General features: G+C 40.2%; 1 protein-coding gene across 2 annotated transcripts; it reads left to right on the top strand.

Annotated features, from left to right (window-relative positions):
• Positions 1-1,149: 1,149 nt before the first annotated feature.
• gtpbp1l (GTP binding protein 1, like) lies at positions 1,150-21,288 on the top strand. Of its 2 annotated transcripts, XM_049571801.1 has the most exons (15): positions 1,150-1,245; positions 1,548-1,738; positions 2,344-2,455; positions 5,737-5,917; positions 7,859-8,042; positions 8,682-8,846; positions 8,999-9,122; positions 10,427-10,541; positions 12,228-12,372; positions 13,086-13,268; positions 14,224-14,359; positions 14,567-14,745; positions 14,842-14,988; positions 16,454-16,504; positions 18,448-21,288. In XM_049571801.1, exons 2-15 carry the CDS (start codon positions 1,550-1,552, stop codon positions 18,559-18,561), a joined length of 2,025 nt encoding a protein of 674 aa, XP_049427758.1. In that variant the 5' UTR covers positions 1,150-1,245; positions 1,548-1,549; the 3' UTR covers positions 18,562-21,288. The 2 variants fall into 2 exon arrangements, with proteins under 2 accessions (XP_049427758.1, XP_049427759.1); XM_049571802.1 differs by lacking the exon at positions 16,454-16,504.
• Positions 21,289-27,183: the final 5,895 nt, after the last annotated feature.

Genomic DNA, 27,183 nt, shown 5'->3' with positions numbered 1-27,183 from the left:
CACTCTAAATTGGCTGTAGGTGTGAATGTGAACGAGAGTGGCTGTCTGTCTCTATGTGTCAGCCCTGTGATACTCTGGCAACCTGTCCGGGGTGTACCCCATCTCTCACCCAGTGTCAGCTGGGATAGGCTCCAGTGCCCCTGTGACCCCCAACAGGATAAGCAGGTACGGAAAATGATGGATGAAAGTGTCTGAGATGCAGCTCAAAGTGCCTTATGTGTGTGACCTTTTTGAGTGTTGTTGTGAAATATATTCTATACAGGTGACAACTGAGTTTTAAGAGAGAAGAGGCTGTTATTGATTAGTTCACATTCAGTTCATTTCCTGTATGTTCTACTGTAACATAATAACGCAGGTAATTTCATAACCAAGTGACTCTGGGAGCAAATGTACTGTAATCACATACAGCTTGTGAGAAGAAACATGATAACAAAATAATATATATACAAAACAAATTACAAATATAATATGTTTGTACCAGAATATAGTGCAGCCATTATGAAAGTCTGAATGTAGGACTACATATGCAAATGGACATCAAATTATGAGGCCTCATATGCAGAATGCAGAAAATGAAGTGATTGGCACATTTGCAAAGGCATTTTTAAAACTTGAAATGTTTTATTGTCATATTGCAAAGCATGTTGTGTTTGACATGTATGTTGATATGGACATTATAATGGCTTCACAACAATAATGCCCTTCACATATTATGATGTGGTACACAACAAGAAGGACATGTATGTTTATATGTACATTATAATGTGCTTTACAACAAATTAAGTACAAACTCAAAATGGAAAGAAGACAGGATTAAAAAAACTTTTATTCACCTGCTGTAAATGCATTTAAATGACATTTGAAAACTAATATGATAGTGTAAGCATTTCTATTCACCGACAAATAATTTTTTTTTTTGTTTTTATTGTCGGCCATGCCTACATTTATTCAGGAAAATTATTATTATTATTATTATTATTATTATTATTATTATTATTATTATTTTATTTATTTATTTAGTATTATTATGTCACACTGTGCTTGTGTGTCTGAATGTAGGTCAGAGTTTCGTTTTACTTTTTTAGAAGCAACACGCTGACTTATGTTAGTGGGCGTGACCTTGGGTACTGCAGCCAATCCGCTGCCTCCATTCTTTGATGGGCGTGTCATCCATTCAGCCCACAGAAACCGAAGCTAGCCCGAATAAACAACTAAGTTAGCTTGTCAGCTAGTTAGCAACTTCTGGTAGGTGTTCATTTCATAAGAGGTTCAATATAAATGTAATTCGTTTTCATTAATTAATTGAGACGTCGAAAATTGTTAATTGTAATTAAACTATTACGGCTGTGGCAGTTTAGTTATTCCTGTTTTCTTTTTATAAGAGTGTTACAACAAGTTCGGTGTTTGATTAGCATTAGCTAGCTAGCTGTGATAATCAACCTAACTTTCTGTCTGTGCTAATGGCTTAAGGTAAGCTAGTGGAGCCAAGCAAAGGAGCTAAGTTTGTTTATTCGTTTTTGCTGCGTCTGCACTGATTCCCTTTCCAGAAATGGCGTCGTTAACGGCGACAGAAACAGCGATATGCCCGGGTGCAATACCAGCAGCAGAGTCCATAGTGCCAGCTTGTATGTTCGCACCGGACCGAGGATGTGCCGACGATCCATCCCACGGAGAGGGCTTTGAAGACGGCGAGGGCACAAACGGCGAGTCCGCGGATCATTTAGATTTAAGCAGCAAGGTGGGCCTCACTTTAAAGTGCACTTATTAACGTTAAGATGTTAAATGTTCCAGTCAAGCAGCTGTGTGTTGTGAATCTGTATACATATGCTGTGCAGTAGCATTACGAAATCCCTGTTGCATGTAAGCTTCACACAGCGCATTTTGTGCTGGCTGTGCAAAACACCAGAGAGTGACACGTATATTGCACTACGTATGTAACTCCATCCAGCTGGCAGGTTACCCATCCATGGGGTGTATATAATGTGTATGCAAAAGCTGCAGTTGTTTGTATGATTTGTAGAAGGAGCAGCCTGAGGCATCAAACTGAATTGGCAAAACTAAACTTTATGACTGACTTGTAAATAGCTCTTAAAACAAATTGCTACATCACATTTATTTGAGTGATGCTTTTATCCAAAGCAGCTTGCATTAAGCACATTCAACCATGTGGATACAACCCTAAAATTGCCAGAGTCATGCATGTACACCAACTTGTATTTGTGATTACTTCCTGAAGACGTGACCTTAAGGCACTAACATAAGACTTGTTTAGCTCTACGCTTGTTCTTGTTTGACCTTTTCAAGTTCTTTTTGTTGTCTCCTCTCCTGTCTCCCACTCTTCAGCTGGTCCTAGTGAGTCCAACAGCGCAACAGTATGATTCATTACTACGACACCTGAGGGAGCAGATAGATGAGGGCTGTGGAGAGACAATCTATGTTGTTGGGATGGGCTCAGGTAAGGGTATCTAACTTTTTGAACAACTTAGGGGTGAAGTCTTAAATTGAACATACACCTCAGTCCACTGGGCAGCACATAATTTGCATGTGGGTCATCTGTCTTATTGAAAATTTACCTTACGTTTGTCTTGCTGTGGTTGGTACAGCTGTTTGCATTTCCTCTTATTATTACTTTATCTATTATTCAATAAAATGCCTTTTAAAATCTATCAAGGAATATGATTTGTGATATTTAAAGAACATGTAACAAATAAAACATTTTGTAGTCTTTAAAATCTCAAAAGGAAACAGCAGACGGTGCAAATCAACATTACAAGTTTGGCTTTTCAATGTTCTTGGTGGATCTTTTGTGTGCTTACTTGAGGAGTGTAGAGATTCAGAAAGTGATGTACTGCAGGGTCTGTGCTGTATGTCTATGGAGCAATTTAATGACACATTTTCTGCATGTAGATGTAGTTTTACCGTCAGTAAGATGGATGGAAATGTTTGGGTTAGGAAAAGGTCAAAGATAAAAGCTTCTGTTGGGAGATTCTGAAGATAAAGTAAAGTGTGTTACTTTAAGACAGGGATACTCATCTTGCTTTGCCTAGGGGCCACTTTTGCAAAATGACAGGAGGCCAGGGGCCATTAAATAAACAGACAATAATAATTATCAGCTAAACCGAATAAACATTGAATATAAAGGCAAATCCATCTTTCTATTTTTCATTGAATTGCCTGTTTTGAATCTTTTCACATTTGCTGTCCTCACGCATCTTTGCCAAGAGGCAAATCCATTCACAGCAGCCCTGCACAGGTCAGCTATACGTAGGACCGTTTCTAGCAGTTGAGGACATTTGGGGCTTAGTCCAGACCTCTGTTGGGGCATCCTCCCCTAAGACTTTTTTTTTTTTAAGATAAACAAGCTGTATTTTAATGGTTTATTATGCAGACTGACACCTAATTTACATTCAAAGTTTTAAAAAAAATCCCAGTGTGAACTGCTTCATTGTCATTGAAATGAAAATGGTCAACAGGCCACTGGCGTATCACTGTCCTACAGCAACCTCTTCCTCTGCCTTTTAGCCCTAATTAGACCTTTTCTGGTGCTGTACTGTCCTTGAGGCTTTCATGTACGCATGCATTAGCTGTTAGTGCCTCTACAGTCACATATACTCTGATTTAATCGCGAAAACTTTAAAATGGGAAGCGGCGTAATTTCATGTATGAAAATGATGAGTGACTTTTTTCATCAGCTACTTTCTCTTAAATGAAAAATGAATTTAAAATAAAATCTGAATGAAATCTCTGTTTTGTTTTGACAAAAGAGAGAGGACAAAAATGTACTGAGATGGGTAAAAGATGAGCTGTCAGATTATTGAACTATGAATCATTTTTTGTATTTCATAGATTAAAATGTTGGGAGATTTTGTCGAAAACAAATTGACTGAAACTTTGAGAAGCATTACTTGATTACTCATGTGGACCTTTTGTATCAGCACTAAACTTGCCACAAAGGGCACTACTGACAAGTCAAAGAAGTGAATATTCTGTCAGCACCTGGAAAAAATATATATATTGAGTAATGATGGAGAGCTTCAGGGATTTAGTTTATCCAGTACTTTTGACATTTTACCAGCTCAATCAGTTGTGAGAATCGAACTGCAAAATCAAAAGCAATGGAAAACAAGGCAACATTCATTAGCATGTTGTAAAAGGCTTGTATTTATTTTCCATTCACTGCTGTCCCTGTGAAATATAGATAATGAAGCTTGCTGCTCTAAAAGATTTGTATTTACACATTGATCCACGCAGTGGAATATATTGTTGTATGTCTATATAAGTAGCTGATGAAAGTGCTTTTTTGGCATATTTCGGAAAAAGGCCAAGGCACTATTGTGAAGCAACAGAGCCACCACTTGTTTCAGCTGTGGTGCGGTGTGTCCTCCCAGCAAACCAACCCCATTTGTTTGCTATTTAGTTTTCATTCTGAAACCCTCCACCTTACACACCACCAGGAGGGCTTTTGTTGGCAACCAGAGTTATTTTTGTCTGTAAGAGCAACATGTGTGACCCATGTGACCCGTTGGTGGGTCAAAGTGCATGTGTGAAAGGGTGTCATTTTTCCTTACTCAGCACAGGGAGTGTCACTAGTTCATGTCTGTCTGACTGCCTGCACGAGCAGATAGCTGTCTGGCCTATTGACCTAAGTGCTTGTTTCTGTTTCTCAGTCTGGTATAACCAGGTTTTGTGTCCAGTTGGTTTTAGGGTGTTTGTGGTGTTTGTATTGAGTGAAGCTGCAGTGAGCTACTTAAACCGTAAAGTAACTGGTAGTGAGTGTAGTCCTGATGTTGAAACAGACACTGAATGAGTGGTTGGAAATTTACATTTACACAAAAAAAAACCCCACATCTCTAAGAAGTAGAAGGACAGTGCCATTCAACCAGGTGACTCTTTTTCTATATGCCGATCCAACCAAGCAGGGGACTCTGGTGAGGTGGCGTGTGCTGTACAGTGAAAAAGGACTAGTGTGTTGGTGGGAATGTGAGATGTTGTCCTGTTCCTGCCGTGGTTCACTCATACACTGTGCAGAACCAGCTGCAGAGCAGAGTTTTTGGGTGTTTGGGTGAAGCAAACGTACGGCTGTCGAGGTTGGGATGTGTGGACAGTTGAATCATTCCACAACCAGAAACCACTGATTACCAGGACCATCCAGAAATATAGACGATATTAAAACAGCAGCCATCAATGCTACCCGTCCACACTTTGTACTTAAGGCCATGTGGGACTTGACTGGCTACCCTCTGGTCCCATGGACTGAGCTACTGCCAGCCCAAAGTACCATCCTGTGTAGTAACCTTTGACAGAATCTGCTCTTCTTGGATTGTGTCTGAAGCTAACTGGTTATGATCCAGTTATTTTGGCAGGCATTGTGGTCACAGTAAATAACGTTCTCTCATCACCAAACTACACCCACTCTGACCTCTCCTACAAATCACCTGTTATTTGCGCTTTCTTCAACAAACTATACCCTCAGTGTGGCGTTTGTTCTCCTGGTCTCCACCCTGTCATATAGCAAGTTATAAACATTCCCAGGGCGAACCTTTACATTAGCTCCCACGTCTGCAGAAGTGCTTGGAAAGTATGAGCTCATTTTTCTGTAAGGCTCTCTTGATAACCGCATACAGTGAGTAGCAGATCATTATCTCTCCTGTATTAGAGTTACTCTCTTTTCTTCCTCCCCTCGTCTCTCTTTCACCCTTCTCCGTCATCTCCCCCTCCATTCTCCCCTCTGTTTAGATGGAGGTGACTACGGTCTGAATGAGAAGGACATGGAGGCGTCTGTAGCTACAGTGCAGTCGCTGTGTGAACAGATCGAAGCTGACCTGATCTTGCTGAGAGAGAGGGCAGACACTGGTGGAAAGATTCGGGACTACCTCATCCGCCGGCGTGTTGGTGAGCAGGATTTCCTGGAAGTCAGGTAAAATTAAGAGAAAAGGTTCTAGGTAGAGAAAATGAGAAAGTAATTTTTTCCTATACTGCCAATGAGTGGGACACGTTACAGTTCTGCACCTGTCAATAAACCCATCAGGGGTCATTCCATACCAGCTAACCTAGACCTCCCATTTCATGTCATGGATTTTCTTCTTTGTACTAATAAAATAGTTTTTCTTAAGCCCAGTTCGGACCAATGATTTGTGACAAGACAAATTGAAACAAAAACCTGCTGGTTAACACCAGTGTAACTAGATGAGACTGCGTGCAACAACTTTATGTACTTCCGTTCTGTGGCTGAATATAATTTGTAGCTTCTTAAAATATGAATGAGGATAGTGATAGTGAAATACTGGCTGCAGCTGTAATTATGGTAGTGATGAAATGGAGAAAAACATATTCATTAAAAGTACGCTACAATAATATTAGCAAGCAGCGCCCATCAGTGAGAATGTGTGTGTGTGAGGGAGCATAAGCACATACAGCGAGCAGCAGTAGCGACCCAACATCCGACACAGGCACACCATGAGGGCAGAAACAGAGGGCTTGGCAGGGACGGAGCACCTGCTGCAGCAAGCGTACACAGCATCTGCGGTCATTGTGACTTGACCAGCGGACATCACTACAAGCTAGAGCTGCAACGATTAGTCGACTATCGATGACTAAGCGACTATTAAGATAATCTGGGACTATTTTAGTAGTCGACTAATCGGTTTGAGTCATTTTTTTTTTTTTATAGAAAAGTACTCTAAAACTACCCCAAAATACTCTTATTGCAGTTTCTTACGTTCAAATATTGGCAGCTTTACACACTCTCCCATGACAGTGAACTAAAACCCATTGGTGTGAGTACGAAACAAGACATTAGATGACATAATTTTGGGGTTTGGCAAAGACAGACTGACATTTTTCAACATTTTAACACATTAATTAGTCAACTAATCGAAGAAATAATTGACAGATTAGACGACAATGGAAATAATCATTAGTTGCAGCCCTACTACAAGCCGCTTGGCTGTAGAAACAGGTGACGTACTTTACGTTCTAAAACCAGCTGCTGGCGATCTGACCACCAGAGTTGCAGATGACACCATCAACCTGCTTGAGTTGAGCTCAGACGGCAAGTTCACGGTGCTCCAACTTCTCTGCAGCATTCTAAGAACAGTTTTGTCTCGTTGCAAATCTTTATTTATATTTTTAATTTCCTCAAAACTTTCTTATGGGAAAGTGCTCAGCTCGGAGTGCCAAACTTAATGTTAAGTGGGGGGTCAGGGGCTGAGTTCATATGGAATGACCCTCAGATGTTTTGCAATGTAAAACAATATTGATAGTCTTTTTGTCCTTTTTCCTAAGTCTTCTCTTTTGTGCCACATTGTTAGTAAAATCTATACGCTCTGTATTCTTGAAAATTTGCTCAGTAATTATGGAATGTACTTGAAGATATAGTTTGTAACTGATTAAAAAAAAAAAACAAAAAAACTTTTTCATATTTGCCAAAACTGTCACTATATTCACACAACACTAAATAAGACAGATTATCTGTGAAAAAAAAGTCATACTCCTGCTCTATTGCCTTGTAGCACTTCTAATGACCTTAGTGCGTGAGTTGAACACATATGTCAATCATGTCAGTCACTGCCTGTGAACTGAGGTCAAACTGTCAAACTAGGCAGCGTTGATCAAGTTTGAATCAAGATTCTCTTACTGCATTGCCTATTTCTCACCTCAAAGGTTTACAGAAACATATTTTAGTGTACTGTTTAGCTGTAAACGTCATTAATAAACAAAGTACATGCTTCATTAAGGCATTTACAGACAAAAGGGGATGTGTACGGACTTAACTTTACAACCAATATAACAACATATATTTCTCTACACTGATACCTGTAGTGCTCACTCTTCATATTCTCCTTCATCTTGTCTCCAGAGTGGCAGTGGTAGGAAACGTGGACGCGGGGAAGAGCACTCTGCTGGGGGTCTTGACCCATGGTGAGCTGGACAATGGCAGAGGCTTTGCTCGCCAGAAGCTCTTTAGACACAAACATGAAATGGAGAGTGGCAGGACCAGCAGTGTGGGCAATGATATCCTGGGTTTTGACCAGGAGGGACAGGTGAGCTTCTGCCAGTGATCAGGGCTTACTACATGAGCAGTGGATGCCCGTGGCAAGTGCAAAATGAAGAAAGTGAAAGCCCCTGTGCTATGTTTTCCGGTTCTTTACTGCTTTGATTTTTAAAGATGTTTGGAGAAAGTACTGTAGAGAGAGAGGCCATGTTTTGACCTTAAAATCTCATTTAACTTTATAATAAGCTGACTTTGTTGATTCCTCAAGGTGTAATACAACTGAGATGTAATACCATATCAACAAAAGACACGTCATCACACTGTGCACAATTGTTTGGTTGCATGAGATCAAAACATAGATGCAGGTAGAGCCTCTCACGTCACTCACAATTGTACAGTGGAGATGTTTTTATGGTGTGAAAGGAAAAGAGGCGCTTTGTTGTGCTGACAATCCAGGTTCAAAGCCACTCGTCAGAAAGCCTTTTTCTTCTGAATTGTTCTGTCACTTTCACTCCTGAGAAAATACATATATCTGTTCATGAAGAAGACAAGTTTGTTCAAAAACATTTTCCATTCAGATGAAATTACAGGACTGGAATGTAACGTTGTCATACCGTCTGGTTTTCTTTTTCTTTCACATACTGTGTGAGTCATCTTCTGTTACGTGTGTTTGCTTTCGCTCCTTTAGGTGGTGAACAAGCCAGACAGCCACGGTGGCGGCCTAGACTGGACCAAGATCTGTGAGAAATCCTCAAAAGTCATCACCTTCATCGACCTGGCTGGTCATGAGAAGTACCTCAAGACTACTGTCTTCGGCATGACAGGACACCTGCCTGACTTTTGCATGCTCATGGTAAGAGAGGATTGTAAAAGTGTTTGTGCCCTAATGCTCAGCCCTTGGTTTGTTAAGTTTCAAATTCCTGTTTAAATTTCCAAGGCAACCTACAATATATTACTAAACACAGCTCTCTTCTTTGTCACTGCTCCTCCTTTCTCTTGCTTCAGGTTGGCAGTAATGCCGGCATCGTTGGCATGACGAAAGAGCATCTGGGTCTGGCTCTGGCCCTCAATGTGCCAGTGTTTGTAGTGGTTACCAAGATAGACATGTGTCCAGCCAACATCCTGCAAGGTAAACAGACATACCAAGCTAATACTTACTGAAGTCATAGGACCCTTACACACCAAGCTGAAAGTTGGCGGTTGGTTAATGTTGGCCCGTTGGTAAGCGTTGGTCACCCTAGGTTTTTTTGGTGTGTCCACACCATTGGCTCTTGTAAGCCCTTGTCAGCTATTGATGATTTGGCATTTTGGATCGGCGTTGGAGCTAACGGACCTTGTCAGTGACAGAAATCACTCTGAATGAACAAATGTGTTATATAAGGTAACACTGGTTTTGTTTTTCTTTCTGAAGCCATTGCACTCTTTGTGGCATCTGCAGTGATGCGGGTGCTTCGCCATACCGTTGTGGTGTAGGGGGAGCTGAGCCAGAAGGCAAAGCTTTGTGTTGTTAATGTGCAAACCAGCACCTTGAATTCATCCTGTCGGTCTTCCAGTTTCCCTTTTTAAACGACGTGAGGCGATGCAACAGTTGGCCTTTGTCCCCCCTAGTTCTTTAATGTCAGTTTGGTGTGTTTGGGCCTTAAGACCTCTTTGTGTTTGTTCCCAAAAGAAGCTGTATATCTTTAATAACTAGCATCACATCTCTGCACAACTTCTGACAAAGTAAGATAAGTTATTCTTGGTGTTTCAATATGTTTAGACTGCAAACACAGCAAGAAGTCAGTTATTAGTGAGAGTAATGTCTTGCATTGAAAATTCAGCATAATATACATTCCCAAAGCAGTAATTACATTAATACAACAACACAGCCATACCATATTTAGCATTCTGTCGTTAAAAGCTGGGTTTAGGCAGTAATTCCTTCCAATACTCTTCTTGCCTGTGTCTTAATGATGTTAAGGTAGTGTTTATGAAGCTCAGCACTCACAATAAAAGCCTCTTGGGGAAGGTTAGGAATTGCACCCCTAAACTGCTTTAAAGGTTTTAATGTGAAACAAAGGGAGGACGAATTGAGTTTGCATAAACAGCAAATAGCTGCAAGAACAAATTTAAAGAAGCAAATGGGAGCAGTTTGGAAAATGTCTTCTTGCTAAAATATGATTAACTATGCTTTTAAAAAAGGGAAGTTAGATATTAAGGGCTATCTCTGATAAAGACGAACCCCTTTCTCTAGTTTGCTTATTGTATAGTACTGTATGTACTTCTTTAATCCATATTCTTGTGAAGCACTTAACTGCTCAATATTTTTGCAGTCTGTTCAGTTTGTACTCCCAGACGTTGTGACAGCCGTTGTTTTTGTTTTGAGAATTACTCATATGATGGATTTCGTGCAGATTTATCTTTGTGTGTGTGTGTGTGTGTGTGATTCTGCAGAGACGCTAAAATTATTGCAGAGGTTATTAAAGTCACCAGGCTGCAGGAAAATCCCTGTGCTGGTCCAGAACAAGGATGATGTCATCGTCACAGCCTCCAACTTCAGCTCTGAGAGGTAAGGGATGCCAAGACAGAAATAATGTGGTTGAAGATGAGGTGAAAGCAAGAAAGAAAATGCTTTTTTTAATGCTTTATTTAAAACAGGTAGACTTACTGAGACCATGATCTTATTTTCAAGAGACCTGCGTACAAAAATAAACATGCAGTTTAGGTTTGAGTTAAACAAGTGAACCAGAATTTTAATTTATTTACTGTTATATAACAGTAAATAAGAGGAGGTTCAGGGAGTATCTTAAAATATATAGTTTTTATATAATGTAAAAAAGGAAAAACAAATCACAATCGGAATTACAAATATATACATTTAGTCTTCAAAAGTGGGAGTGCGGGACTTTTACATATAAATGAACACCTGTCACATTCATGCCCTCGCCAAATGAGTTCAACTTCAGCCTATCGCTGACAGAGAAAGCGTTCTGTATTATGCTGCAGTATACCCAGTTGTGGTGTCTGTGGCACATTGCACTAGTGCACCAGAGGTGATGTGTTTTATGTCAACTAGACAGAGCGAAAGGGTGTGGGAAGAGAGGGGAGACCATAGTGACGGAGCAGCAGCTGGCAGAAATATGGCAGATTATCCTAAAAAGCATCAGAGAAAAGTTTCTGGAGTGGATGCCTCAGAAATGAAAGAAACTCAATGTGCAGAGGATGGATTAAAGTGAAAATGCCTGCACCCGGGGGCAGGCATGCCTCATACGCACGTGTTGACAGTGTTGGTGTAATAACTCTCACTGCCAGACGAGGGAGACAAAAGTCCCGCACTCCAGGTGTGAAATCAAGTGAAGAGAAATTTTAGTTCAAAAGATTACTGTTGGATGTTGTTCAAACCCCAGGGGCGGAGGTTGCATATTCCTCATGTTAGCATGGGTAATGGTAAGCATGGTTGTCTGTCTCTTATGTGATAGTCTGGTGACCTTGTCCAGAGTGTGCCCTACCTCCTGCCCCATGTCAGCTGGAATAGGTTCCAGCCCCACTGCGACCCTTAACAGGATAAGTGATTAAGGAAAACGAATGAATGAAAGTTTTTTGCAGCTAATTTTTTTGAGAAGTATAGTAGTTAAAAGTTTGTCAGTGTTCAGTTTAAACATGGCACACTATCCACAATTTAAATAAACAGAAACTATCCTAATAGTTAGTTAAAAAATATACTTCTTCCCATAATTTTTACTTTTCGTTGAAATGGCCAAAGCGCACAGCACTTCTGAGGGCTTCCATAACTTTATTTTGAAGAGTTATCTTGTTTTATCCATAGTTTGTTACATGACAGGTGGTAAAAAAAAAATTGAAATTGTGACTCCTTCACATTATAATTTTGGCAGAACAAGAATGCTTACTGTTGCAGCCTTAGTTTGTATTTTAGTCTCATATTGTGGTGCATTTCTCCTTAAACATCTTTTCCATGACTCAAAACAACTCGTCTTCAGTCTTAAATGTATGTAAATATGCATGTGCTGGTTTAGCAATCCCTATAGGGAATCTGCAGAGGACTCAGATGTCAGGGTTGGCTTAACAACAACATCCCTGAGGCTAGTAGTGCTTTAAAGTCTTGCTGTGACACTCAAGCTTCAGTCCCAAGTTGTCATTTCTGTATCGGTACTATGTGTTTGTCTTGTAATTGCTGTGTTAGAGCGTAATGTTTAACCGTCATGTTTCTTCTCCTCTGCTTCTCCCCTCGCTGCAGGATGTGTCCAATTTTTCAGATATCAAATGTGACGGGGGAGAACATGGACCTGCTGAAGATGTTCCTCAACCTCCTCTCCTCTAGGACCAACTTCAGCAATGATGAGCCTGCTGAGTTCCAGATAGACGACACATACTCAGTACCGGTATGAAATAAAGACACGCAGTCATCTGTGTTCTATCAGATGTTTAATTTAACTTCCTTTAGCACAGTCACACTTTTCTCGTCAAGTTGTAAAAATGGTTACCAACAGGGGCAACTAGACCAAAGGTCTGTTAATGTTAAAGTCAAGCCCTGAGTTTGAGAATCTGTAGCAGGTTACTACTGATGCAAAAGCCACTGTGTCTCTCAGCAGCAGAGTGTCATGTAAAAATGTTTTGAGTGAAACACTGAACTATGTCACTGTGTCTGTGCACTTGCTGTTTAAAACCTGATTGTCAATGTGAACGGAGCAAGACACAATGGTCTGATTTGCACAGTAAGGCTGTCACTGCCTTTAAAAAGCAGAGCAGAATCTAAAAACAAGCACCTCCTGCACACTTCCACGGCACATTTCACAGTTTCAACGGCTTAAAGTTTTTTTTCTTTAAATGCTGCTTGAGTGAAAGCTGTTGACACAGTGTTGAAAATAGAGAACATGGAGTACTTCTTTCTGAGTATGAAAAGCAGATTGTGGGTGTTGTGTGAAAACTCAAGATAAGGTGTGAAGATTCATAGTTTGAATTGTTTACAGTTACACTCTTAGGAAGTCCTCAATGTGCAGACCCAAGAGAACCATACACTCAAAGCTTCACACTAATGGAGACTGATGAAGACTTTCTCTATAAATGTATGTGATTGTTGATCGTCTCTTTGCAGGGTGTGGGCACAGTAGTTTCAGGGACTACGTTACGTGGAATGATTCGACTCAACGACACGCTGCTCTTAGGCCCGGACCCACTGGGCACCTTTATCCCCATCGCTGTTAAATCCATCCACCGCAAGAGGATGCCTGTCAAAGAGGTTCGCGGTGGACAGACGGCGTCCTTTGCCCTCAAAAAGGTCTGTGGGAGAACAATTGGTAATACGGTATCTACATAAGGCTAACATGACACTGTCATTACTATGACAATGTCACTGACACACTGTCATGAACATGTCATAAACATTATGTACATGTTAAACGTTTATGACTGCTGTCATTAAGTGTCATTCGTTTTTTTAATGACACGTTGACATTGTTTGGCTTGTCTTGAGTATGACAACTTGACATTAGTCAAAGTGACATTACCAGAAGTTGTCTTTGTCATGACAAGTTGGCATTGAATTGGTTTGGGATGTCCTTATAATGACAACTTGACATTAACCAGGATGACATTACCAGAAGATGTCTTTGTCATAACAATAATAATCATTATATCAACTTGTCATAAACACAAAAAGAGGTGCATTTCTTGTTAATGTCAACTTGTCATGACAAAGACATCTTCTGGTAATGTCACTTTGATTAATGTCAAGTTGTGATAATCAAGACAACCCAAATAATGTCAACTTGTCATTACAAAAACCGAATGACACTTAATGACAGCAGTCATAAATGTTTATGACATGTACATAATGTTTATGACAGGTTCATGACCGTGTCACGTCATAGTTATGACAGCGTCATGTCACTCTTATGTAGATACCTTCAAGTAAAGTGTTACAGAACAATTTGACTGATATACTGCTATCACAGAACATTTTAATCTTTTATTCCTCTTGCTAAAACAACATACAGACAACCTGACACAAAGTTTTAAGTTTAAATCTCCTGGAGAGCACAATTATTCTGAAACTTTTGGATGGAATATGCATATGAATTAGTTTCCTAGCTTTATAATCAGTTTTATAATACATGCAAATCCTAACGTGTGGGTTTAGGTCGTGTTCTGTCTCTAATACTGGTTTGGCTTCATCACTTCCCCAACTTCATTTTCCACTTCTGTTCCTGCTGGGTTTCTCCTTCATGTCTCAGATCAAACGGTCATCTATAAGGAAAGGCATGGTGATGGTTTCCCCGAAGTTGATGCCACAGGCCACCTGGGAGTTTGAGGCTGAGATTTTGGTCCTACACCACCCCACCACGATATCCCCAAGATACCAGGCCATGGGTTAGTTTCAACAGTCAAATCCCTTTAACACTGATTCGTATCAGTTTGTGTAGCTTCTTATTGCCTTTGTCTAATCTTCAGTACATTTTGGATGCAGTTACATTCAAATTTTATGAGGTCTTGCTTAATCCAAAAACATCATGGTCAGCCTGAAACATTCCTACCAAGAGTAACTGTCACACTCTCTGTCTCACTCCATCATACCAGTGCACTGTGGCAGCATCAGGCAGACAGCCACCATCCTGTCCATGAACAAAGACTGTCTGCGGACAGGGGACAAGGCCACAGTCCATTTCCGCTTCATTAAGACTCCCGAGTACCTGCACTGTGACCACAAACTGGTGTTTAGGGAAGGACGCACCAAAGCTGTGGGCACCATCACCAAGGTACTGAAGCTCTTGGTAACTTCTGTATTTCAGCGTTAAATGTAAAAACACTTATTAATGCAGGATGACTGAAACTGACTGTGTTTGTGATTCCAGCTTCTCCAAGCAGTGAACACCCAGGCAGCTAAGGCCCAGCAGTCCAAGATGCAGGCCAGTAAGAAGAGTTTTAAAGATGGCACAGCAGCCAGTGAGGACGTTGGATCATCGGCACGGCCGCCTAGTCCGAACACAGCACAGCTACCAGTGAGTAAATCCTCCCTCAGTGAACCCAACACATTTTGTGTATCCAGTATTGTAATTAAAGGTATGTAATGTAAAGAGTTAAATCCATGGGCAGAGTTAGCCACGTCCATACTGTTTAAACCCCCACTTCAGCCAGTGTTAACGTCCTGTATTTTGGTCAACATTCTTTCTCAAACAGAAAACAGGACTGTGTTTAATAGACATAATCCACTGCCATGGCAACCAGATTGCCATTCTAACCTACCCTTCAAAGCGATAGTGGTCGCTCTATCATAGGTTATGAGGTGGTGGATTTTTCTTAACCTCCTTCACCAGAAGTAAATATGAATGTAACATTAGCTGCAGTTCAGTTACTTGAATGAAGACCACGTAGCCACTTCAATTGACAATTGATATAGGTGCTTAGTTTGTCTGCTAGTTTCTGTAAAGCAAACAGAAGTTAATATAATACCCTAATTTTAAATCAGTATCTTCTGTCAATGCACCTATGAGCATTTACTTTACACGTATTAGCGTGTGGTTGCTTAGTAACTTGATTCTATACATAGCTTATTTTTGTCTGTATATGTTAGCTTACCCATATTACACAAAGTCCATGAAAAAGTTGAAGACTCTCAGCGCTGTGTCGGGTGTATTATGTAAAATAATCCCACAGATTCCAGAAACGAAAGCTCACTGTCCTGTTTTGCCTGTGACTCACACAGCCCTCTGGCATATGTGTGCTGCAAGCGTAGCCCGTAAAAGATACATTACGCTCCACTAACTGTCCGCATGTTACATCTGCCATGTTGCCAAAATACAAGATAAGTTGACGAGGTAGCTCACAATGATGTTTATTGATTTTGCTGCTCGGATGCAAAGAGGCATGACTGGCACAAGCTTGGAGGATGACACGTGACCTGCAGCTTCGACTATAGTCATACGTCATCTTCCTGTTTTAGCTACAACCTTGTTTATTTTGAGCACAAATTAAGTTATTTGTCAGAAAGTGGTGAATAGAGTGGCAAATCAACATTGTCAGGAAATGATTTAGGAAAATATGAAAATTAAATTCAGAACAATTTTGTAACGCTGCTCCAATTTGGATCTTTACAACAAACTGAACTGTGTTTGAATGTTGAAAGTCGTCGTTTAAAATGCTACTCGTTTCCTTTTCTTCCTGCTTTTGACTCCTCAAATTTGCCAGTTCATTTCTTCATCACTGTCCCCTCTCATGCCTTCCATTCGCCTTCTTACCCTATCATATCCTGCTTTCACCTCCACATACGTTTACACCTGTCCCCTCATCATTCCTTTTCATTTACTCACCACCTCGTTTCCCTGTCCGATCCTCACCCCTCCTCTCTGCCTCTTTCTGCCCCTCATGCTCTTTCGCTCAACTTTAACACTTGACTTTTTTTCTGCTACCGTCTCCTTGCTCTCTCTCTCTCTCTCTCTCTCTCCCTGTCTTGGCATGCTGCGTCAGACAGTGGCAGAGGAGGAGGCTCTATGTAAAGACGGCAACAAAGAGAACAAGGTAAAGAAGCTTCTGCAGACTGAGAGAGTCATGATGAGGTCATTGTCTTTTTGTGCTTGGATGTCGTTTTGTTGTTGGTTTCTTCACTTTTTAAACTTCATGAACTCGTGTTTTCTGAGCATGCATACTAGCATCACAGTTTCACAGAGTCATACCAAGTGCTTTAAGTGCTTCAGGTAGTTACTGAACTTCTTTCTGGTTTAAAAACAGTTGAGGAACTTGTTTTCTAGAGAAAAGTCGATAGCTTGTGCTGTTATTTTTCTCTCACTTATAGTTTTTTAATGTGAAGTCTGTGTATTTATAACTAATTTAGGGTCCTTCCCTGTCATGGAATTTATTATTAAAATTTTAACAATTGTTTTTTTTTTTTTTTTACAAGGTTTGAAGATCTAGTTTGAAGTTGCAACATTAAAACAACTACTGCAATTGCAGGGTTTTCCTCAGTGTATTAGTGGAGGTGGGCCACCCCAACGGAAATGAGGGCCACACCTGCTATTGTCAGATGAAACTATTGCACTTTTACTGAAGATAAAATAAGTAGAGGTAGGCCTGACATGATTATTATGTTATCAAATTATTGTACAATATTGACATGACCTCGATCATTTTGCTGACCATAAAATTGCCCGTAGTGTTTACATGAATGTGCTTTTACACAGTAATGTCCTCAGCATGATGCCACAATAAACAGCAGAGTTTTCCTGATCATTTTAAGACGGGGCACAGCGTTTTTCCCTTTTTTGCTCTCCACCCCTGCCTACTTGCACAAGCACAAAGAAAAATAAAACCCTTCAAAGACGACACAGCGTAGTTTACCGGTAGCCTTCAGCTGCACTTTTAGAGTGGAAGAGGCACAGTACTGATAGTCGTTAGCTGGCAACGAGCCAAAAAGTTCATCTTTGTAGTTTTATCCTCCAACAACTTCATCCTCCACTCCACAAAAACCACCATTAAACAGCTCGAGTCCCAGGCCGTCCATTCTCAGGAGTCAACTGCAGCACAGCAGTCAGGTTATTGAGGCAACTGCTTTGTTCATGGAGCTTCGCTAAGCTTGTCTAATAGTCACAAAATGCACCACTTAGTTTTGTTTTTGTTGGCCAGATGTTGTAGTAAGTCTCCAAATGAGTACTTTAAGGCTACTCCTAAAAAGGTTCTATAAATTTATAAACACTTACTTGTATATACAAACAAGTGTTGAAATAAGAAAAAAACATGTTAAGTATTTGTTTGATATTTCAATTTCAAGTGTCGTCAATTTTTAAAAACTGAAAATACAAGGGTGCACAGTACCTCACCTTGTAGAGCGAGCGCCCAGTGTACAAAGGCTGTGTACTTGCTGCAGCTGCAGTAGGTCTGATTCCAGTCTGCAGCCCTTCAATTCATGCCATCCCCTCTCTCTCCCCCCTACACCCTAAAGCTATCCTATCAAATAAAGGCAAAAAGCCAAAAAGAAAAGAATTAAAAGTGTATTGATCTTTGAAAGGCTGTTCTTGCATAACTGTCCTATTATAGTATCATTATATCAGTGGCATAGAATGGTCTCAAAATGACAGTAATTAAAATCATATCGTCCAACAAAAGTAGATACCGTGATAGGCCTAAGCAAAGGTACGGCATCACACAAGAAAAGGTGTGTATTTAATTATTGAGGAAATTGGAAATTTAAGGGGACTTACCACCTCCACTAAAACTTTCTGGGGTAAACCCTGAAGTTGTGACTCATTTTTTTTTATTCCTTCCCCCAGAACAAACTTTAACCAACTCTTCACCCTCTTAACCTTTTAAGTTCAGAACACGAGCGAGAAATTCATTCCTGTTTCTCAGAAATGCATCTTAAAGTCCGAAATGTTGTGGACCAACAAGATTTATCTGCTGTCTTCATTAACCTCTAATCGGATTTCACCCAACAGCTGATTCACTGTGGTGTTTCTGTTTGTCTGCAGCTCAAGTCAGGAGGTGGAGGACGCAGAAGAGGTGGTCAGAGACATCGAGGGAAAGGCCCGAACGCTGCAACAATCACTACAGCAGTGCCTGCAGGAGCAGCAGGCACAGCCTAAAAACACAACCTATCATCTCTCCTCATCTCCTTTACACGGCGGGGAAAGTGACTGCATGGCCCTCAGGTGGCTGCGTTCAAAGACTGAATACACGTGTTTCTAATATAAAACAACAATTCGACAAGTTTCATCATGAGAGTGAATAATTTTCCACATTGAGTCAATTGAAAGCTTTATCCGTGGGCTGCTGAGGATGGTAACAAGGTGTTATTTAGTTTGGGTTTTACTGCAGTTATCGGCAATTTGTAGATTACATTATATATTCTTTTCTGTTTTAACACATTTTGGGGGTGTTCATCGTGTTGGTAGTTCATCAGAACTTCTTTTATAGCATTAACTGTTTTTCCCCAGCCAGCAGAGGCATCAGTCACTTCCCCTGCCTAAACTGTCTCTACCCTCCATCAACATTTTTTTCAGTTGCTCATTTTCTTTTCCCCATTCTTCATCCTTTTTCAACTCCACCTAACTTTCATTAATGCATCTTTTTTGGACGGCACCAGAGTTGGAGTCTACCTGAGGAAGTAGACTTTGTTCAGTAGTTAAAAACAGTGTTTTCTTTGACAAAGCTTCTCGTCATTGAAACTGGCAGTTTGAATTCATGTTGGGAATTGACTGAGCTGAAAGGGAATTGTTGCCAACCTTAGGTGTATTCATGTCCGTGACACAAAGCAGGAAAGAAAAGAAGTCTTACCAGCCAGATGCTTGTTAAATTTTGTAGTTCTGATGTTTGTTTACCCTGCCATTCTCTTGGGTGGTAGCTAAAATTGTCCTTTGTAAATTACTGTCTGAAGATTTGCTTTCCTGGTGTGACAGTGCCAGGGTTTGGCAAATTTTGTTGCCAAGCGACAGAGAAGTTATTGTCCTATCCTGGACCGCTATAATGCACTGTTCACCCTTTGTGAAACATTTCATCGTAGATAAAGAGCAAAACAGTCTCTTATCCATTTTTATCTTACATGGCCCACTTTTAATCCTGCCATAGAAAGATCATTGTGTCATCATCCCTTTCTTTTTGAGCCAATATCAGCACTTTCACTAGATCAAGTTCATGCAGCCAGAAAATAAGCCAGACATGCTTTTTTCCCCCCAAAGTAATGTCAAGTGTCAAAGTGGCTTTGTCTTGTGTTAAAAGAATATTTCCAAAAAGCAAAATGACCATTTGTGTATCATAAATTCATGAAGAAAACTTTGTTTTTCCCCCATGCCTCCAGGGTGAATGGAGAATCCAAACAAAGAACATTCCTCATGAGTTGAGGTCACTGGGAACCAACAACAGCAAAACTATATCAAAACATCTGTTTACGAACTCCCACACAACTTGTGCAGTAAAATCCAAGTTTCATAGATCCAGCCGTATGCTCAGTACATGCCAGACACGTGGCCTGAGCATACAAGTGCGTATGAGCTTGGCTTCAGCAGAGTTCAGACACATGCACATACCCGGGTGTGCTACACCAATGTGCGTGAGACAGTTTGTACTGATGTGTTTTAACTCGTGACATTTTAGTGTAAATAGTTGTGTTGGGGAAATACTGAGCATATGACTGGATTAATGAGACTGTGATTATACTGCATGACTTGTGTGAGAGTTTGTAAAGAGAAGTTTTGATATCGTTTTGCTGTTGTTAAATGATGAAGAAGGTTCGCCTTTTTGCATGCCTCCATTAACCACGGAGGCATGCAAAATACAAAGCTTCTTCTCAAATTCAAGATTACACGATAATTTGAATACGAATGGTCATTTAACAGGTGAAGAATTCCTTAAATATGGCGCAAGTCCTTGTGAAGTATAAGCACAATTTCCTTCCATTTTGATGCAGTCAGACTCTGAGCACCAAAAATCCAGAAGCTGATACTCTCATGCACAGAAATTACTCATTCAGTAGTGGTGTTTCGCACCTTAAATGTCAAAAAGCCAAGTAAGAACATATTTAATTCAGTAGAAATTATGCCACTGTGACTTGACTCTCTGCACATTATCTCTTTGTACTCTGTATGAATCAGAATGTGGCTGCCAAACACGTGTTTCAAAGCCTCAAGGGTCAATTCCAAATGTGTCTGACACAGGAAGTCAGTGTTTTTATGTGACCTGAGATAAAATCTTTTTTGGATCAATGGCACCAGTAATTACAGGTATTTTATACGATTCAGTTCGGACTCTGTAGTAGTCAATCCACCAGGTCAACCTATGTGACAGGAAGTGTGTGATGTTTTTGTTAAGGTTCTAAACACACCGGTCGATAGCAAAGTTATTGCCAAGCATCTCAGACTGTCTCTGATAAGCTAACACTGATCGACCATTGATCACCTTGAACTAACTAAAAACTAAGTAGAGTTGCCACGTGTTTTATCAAGTTGTTGGATGGTCCTCTTCTTAGCTCAGAGTTTATATTGAGCAGGTAGTTTCTGGGTGTCTCAATTTAAGGGCTGTTTTGTCTCCCCAAATCCCTAATGTCCCCTTTCATATCTATCCTGATTTCATGCTGGTCAGTCTTGTCTGGGTCTTTTGGGACACTTAATTTCCTATTTCATGAAGATCACAAACGTACTGAACTGCCAGAATGTTAGACCTTACCAATTCTTTTGAAGGGACACATTTTGTGTGTGCGTATGTTCCAAAACACAATGTTGTGCAAAAGAACTAAGGATAAAAAAGATGCCATTTAAATTAAGTGGTGCCAGTTTGTGTTGTAAATCCTTTTAAATAAAGATGTTATAGAAAACTGACATATGGGTAATACTTTATACATTAAGAGACATTTAGTTGATGCTGCATAAAAGATGATCACAAATTGAGTCTAACAGGACTGAGCTGAAAGGAGGCTGTTAGTGAAATATAGCTCATTTTTTTAGATTAGTTAATTGCTTTTGATATTTATATGCCATCATTACCCAACCAGCTTTCTACATTAGCTTGTAGATGCCGTTTGACCCCCTTCGTGATATTGCTGGTTGTTTACAGCATTAAATTCAATCTGAATTGACATAATCAGCAGGAGATTTATGGGTCAAAAACATTAGCATAATTACCGGTATTAGCATTTATTTGAATGCAAAGAAAATGACTTACTGGCTGGAAGAATTTCAGCTTTTTTATTGCCATGCAAATGTTAAAACTACTCTAATTGATGCTTATATGTTTGTTTTTTGGCAGTTTCACCTACAGTATGTGGGACAGCAGCCAGTATAGAGAAAGACAGGAATTAAGGGGACAAGAGAGGCAATAATGGCATGCAACTGAAGTCCTCAACAAGAATCAAACTGGGATTGTTGCAGTTATGTGGTATGCGCTCTAACCATTTAAACACCCCAATATTTTTATACAGGGTTCCTACGCAAGTATGGAAAGTATGGAAATAAATTTGATCAATTTCCAGGTATTAAAAAGTATGGAAAATGAAAAATAAAGTATGGAAAAAATTTATATTTCCAGACTATTACCACTGTTCTAAAATATTGTTTTCTAAAATAGAAAATTAGGTATTTCCAAAAATAATTTAATCAATCCAGATCGTGTTTTATGCTGGGCTAAGCACAGTTTGTGTGAGAGCAAACGTCTCAGAAAACAAACCGCCCCTTTTACCTGATTGACAAGTGGTATGTCCAGTCCGCTGCCCCATGACCCCCTCCAGCCCCCCAGGTATCAAGTTTCACTCCAACACTGCACCTTCGACAAGAAGATGAGTTTCACGTGGTTCACAATGGGTAGATGCAAGGTTTTGGATGGATGACTTGACAATACCTTATATAAATACTACATGAAAGGAAAAAACACAGACGTCTCGTTACTGCATCGCTTGCACCCAGAGTCCCAGCCTTTTTGCCTCAGCCCAGACATTGAACTTACCTGAGTTTTTATTTGCATGCCATTATGGTACTTGGCTACAATCACCTATTAAGAATAATTAAATATGATGTGAAATCACAGAGAAGTCTGGAAATTAGGGTATGGAAAAGTATGGAATTTTGAAATTCCAAATGTGTAGGAACCCTGTTTATAGCAACAACTAAGGAAGATACTAAACTCCCTGTCGCACATGCACTGCAGACCTTAAATTATCTAGATACTAGTCCATACCCATTGGTAGCTTTGTCACCTTCTACCTATGCCAATCCTCAGTGCCTATGTGCAGTTTCACATAGATTGACCACGTCAGTGAGTAGAAAAACGTGGGACAGACAGAATGACTGACTGACAGAATGACACATACCATACAGCATACCATACCATGACTTAGTCATACCAAAAATTAGAAAAAAAACAACAACATTGGTCCACAGGGGGAGCCACAGCGATCGGTCGCATTTTAGCCATGTTTAAGCATTTTTCTGTTGTTATAGCGCCACCCAGTTGCCAATTAGAGTTAAATTTCTCCACTCACCTTGAGGCGTCCTGTTCTACATATCTACCAAGTTTAGTAAAAATCCATTTGGCGGTTAGGCCTAGATAAGAAATTAGCTCTGTAGCGCCCCCATTTTGTTTGATGGGGTCAATAATGGAGGGGTCCCCTCAGATTATGTGTGGTCATATGCCTACAAAGTTGCGTGGTGATGGGTGAAACCCTTGAGATGTTATACACCTTTATGTGATGAGCCACGCCCTCCGCAATATTCATTGCCTTATAGAAGCTCAGTTCAGCTCAGATGAATCTGACATTAAACAGACTTTCTTCTGCCAGCTCCCCAACACAAAGTCCATGAAATGTCTAATTGAGCCCATGTGTGACTAGAGAACGTAATTGTCCAGAGAATTCTCAGGTAGTGAGGGCATGTGTTGATGACGTTTTGCAAAACCGGAAGAGAACAAGAGTCATTATACAAAGATGTCAATGAAAATGTCTGGGTGAAGAGATTATGAGATTTGGGAACCTCTGTCATTAAGGGACAAAATCGTCGGACAAATTCAAGGAAAAGCATGGGACTCTGTTATTCACCAAACTACTACTGGCTATGGGAGCACCATGTAAGCCATATCACGTTCTGCCCCCTACATGCTCTGCCCAGGTGCCATCAGGTCTGGACCAGATTCTCTGGACATTGTCCAGAGTTCATAGGAGAAATCGAATGTGAAAGAAGTTTCTTGCAGTGATGAACCATATAGAAGTACCACCACCTCTGCAGCTCTTCACAGCAGCATGGATCAATTTAGTCTTTTAGCACATTGTTCTGGTTGTCAGGCCCACTCCTCTGCTCTCATCAACTTTGTTTCCAGCTACAGACGTTTTCACCAAAAAGGCTCTAATAAATCCAGCGAATGAAACCTGTTCAGTACTAAAAGGCAGACGGACAAAGTTAGCAACAAGAAGGAACCACATGTAATCTGCCATGTGTTTGTTTATCTCTAAAAGTAGATACCTGAACATGTATGCAGAAACTATGAACAGCGGGACAAGATTTTGGTATGGGAAGCATTGTGGTCTCTATTTGTAATCAAAGTAGCAATGACCAATCACGTTTGAGCAACAGGTAAACAGTTCATGTGAAGAGGTCATAATGTTATCTCAGAACACCATCAGTTATCATCTATGATTTTTAGATAGATAGGGATGAGATACCTTGGCCCAGGTATCCCAAAACATCGGCACTTTCCCCCAGGAAATGCACCAGGCCTTAAAGTCTGTTTTTGTTCTTGTACTTTTTTTGTACCAAACAGTGGAATTAAAACTTCAGAGCCCGTCTTGTGATGCCATAGACCTTTTCCTTCAGACTTGCATTATAAAAGAGATGTCTGTAGCTCAGTGGATGCATTTTTTTGTATGTTTTTTTGTGTGTTCCATCACAACCCCTGCAAAATGACTTACTTCACTTTTGGGATTTGATCCATTTGGTCCAGTATCATTTGGAAATTCTAGAAGAACTGCAAGATTATATTATTTTATCCTTATTCAAGTTAGCAAAGCGCTAAACCAGAAGTTCGTGGATTGGCCAGCAGAATATGGGCCCCATGACGCAGAAGCAGCGTCGAGCATTGGAGTAATTTTATACACGTCAGTTAAATGTTTTGGCTTCATGCACCACTGAGCAACTTTCATAGGAATGAACAGCGTCCGGCCTCCAATGCTGTATCAAGGTCTTTTTATACATCCATGCTTTGCCCCCAGAGGCTTATCATCGTTGCACTAATGGGGGATGGGTTTGGTGATTATGGGCTTTTGGTTCAAGTTTTTGTTCTTATCTATAGACATTTTTCCTTTTCACAGGTTTTTTATTGAAAACACCTCACCTACGATTATGAGACATTATTTACTGTTTAGCACACCTGCCGAAGAGCTGCATCACTCGTGCACATACACAAGCCAAACATTCGACCTATAAATCTGATGTTTTGGTGCTTTTTTTTTCTTCATTTGTGATATGAAAACATCAGATTTCCAAACTGTCAGAGTAGGAATAGTGTCCCAGAAATAGTTCAGTAGCAAAATCCTATAGCACCACACTGGATGGTGGTAGAAGACGTACCAGTGTCCGGTTCAAAAGCAGTTAAGCTTCTTTGTCCTTAACTTTTTTTAAGTGATACAGGTCCGGATCGACCCGGATCGAGAGAAATTCCTTACTTGCCAAAATTACGAAGAATACATCACTAAACCAAGTACTTAATAACATTGGAACCTTAATATGTTGGAGAGAAAATATGGATTTATTCCCCATGACAGATGTGAGAATCATATCTGTATATCTAAACTGATGTGTTCTTGTAAAAGCTTTGCCTCATATTGGCAGAATCTTAACAGTTGAGTGAAGTATCACCAACAGGAAGTCATGGCAAATGATTTGAAATTGCTTTTACAACAACACTAACACAAACAACTCTTTTTTTATGGCTCTGGGACACTCTGCATGGCAGCCCACTATTGATGCAAAGCACTTTCAATCAAATATCTTCAATAGTTCAGAAAAAAGTCACCCTTCCAGTCATAATTGTTTTCAACCACCGTAGACCTTAATATGGTAGTCTGTAACAACTGATTGCTTTGGTAGCATTTCAATCAGAGTCTCCCTCTGTGAACCTGTCTCATTTCCACATGTGGTGTTTGCTCAGTTGGTATAAAATGGAAATAGGAAAGGTCTTTGATGCAGAGCTCGAGATCAATGAATCACTTGATGAATGTACAGGTGGGGGCATCTCAAGGTTGCACTCTTAACAGTTTATGAAAGTATTCAAAACAGACGAGTTTCAAAAAGCAGCCAAGGTGAACACGCAAGGAGAAATAGGGAATAAACAAACACTGGAAGGTGTGCAAGCCAATAAAATCAGTTAGGGCCTCATCAACAAGTCAGCAGGACCGAATTGGCCGAGTCACTGTCAAAATATGCAAAGTCACTGTTTCATCTAAAGCAAGTGAGATATGAAGGGACTTAATTATAGCCCTATTGGAAATTCTGAAAGGGCAAAGATATATTAGGTGTGATGCAAGCCAACTGAGCAGTCAGCAACTTTATATTATATATTCAATTTAATAATATATTGAGTTTATAGTTCTCTATTTTACACTGCATATTATACTTTTGATGCTTTTATTTAGACTGACGAAGAAGTCCAACGGAAGAACAATCTGCAACAGAAGCTACAAGCAGCTGATAGCAAGGCAGTGCTGTGAGTCATAACACACTGACAATAGAACTACAGGATGTCCATGGGGTCTTAAGAAGTAATAACACTTGATAAATCAATTAAGTGACAATTACTAAAACAGAAAACATTCTCATTGCACAAAATAAAGCACTAGCAAACAATGTGCAGTGATGGCAAGCTGCACAGACCAATAACAACAAACTGAGCAACCAAAGAGTGATCAACCCACACTCTAAGAAAACGACATGCAATTGCTTGTGGGCAAAAAACAGGCAGTGTAACAACTGCAACTGTGAAAAAGAAGAGCTGGACTAGAGATACACCGATCCAGCTTTTTCAGTTTCGATACTGATCCCGATGCTGTGGCTTTGAGTATCAGCTGATACCAGATACTAATCGTTGACCTAAAAAGCTATATACCTTTACATGTAGAACAGAAAAGACTAGAGGCATCAGGCATTGATGACTACACAGTTCTTTCCTAAGATAAAATGAAACAAGATGAAACAGATTAATGCAGTGATGAACTATTTATTTCTGACAAAAATAAACAATTGTCCAACGGCAGTTGAAAGAGTGTGAAATACCTCCACACAGCAGATTCTCTCCTTCGCTCCATGATGTATGACGTAGCTTGTGTCGCAATAGATTTAAAGGGAAAGGATCGCCTCAGGTATAGGTTGCATTTTCCAATACCCGATTCATCTATTTTGATGATATTGGGGCCGATATTCGATCTAGATATCGGATCGGTGCATCCCTAAGCTGGACACCAGAATCAGATGATTGTATTTGTGGTACACATTTCATTTCAGGTAAGTAACGTCAGCTAAGAAATTAGACAGGATTTGCAGGATTGTCAGTCACTGTAAATGCTCGCCATTGAAAGTGAAAGTAAAATCCAACCCCAGATTCATTCTTGTTTGGCATTTTGCCCTCGCTATATTAGCAGGATTTTATTCAAAGCTGTGTCTCTTTGATGTCCGCTGCCAGGGCTTGGCGATATGGCTTATAAATAACATTGCGATATTTTTAGACTACATCGTGAT

This window comes from Epinephelus fuscoguttatus, linkage group LG3 (genome assembly GCF_011397635.1).
Source record: "Epinephelus fuscoguttatus linkage group LG3, E.fuscoguttatus.final_Chr_v1".
NCBI classification, from domain to species: Eukaryota; Metazoa; Chordata; class Actinopteri; order Perciformes; family Serranidae; genus Epinephelus; species Epinephelus fuscoguttatus.
This window is presented reverse-complemented; position numbering and strand designations above follow the sequence as displayed.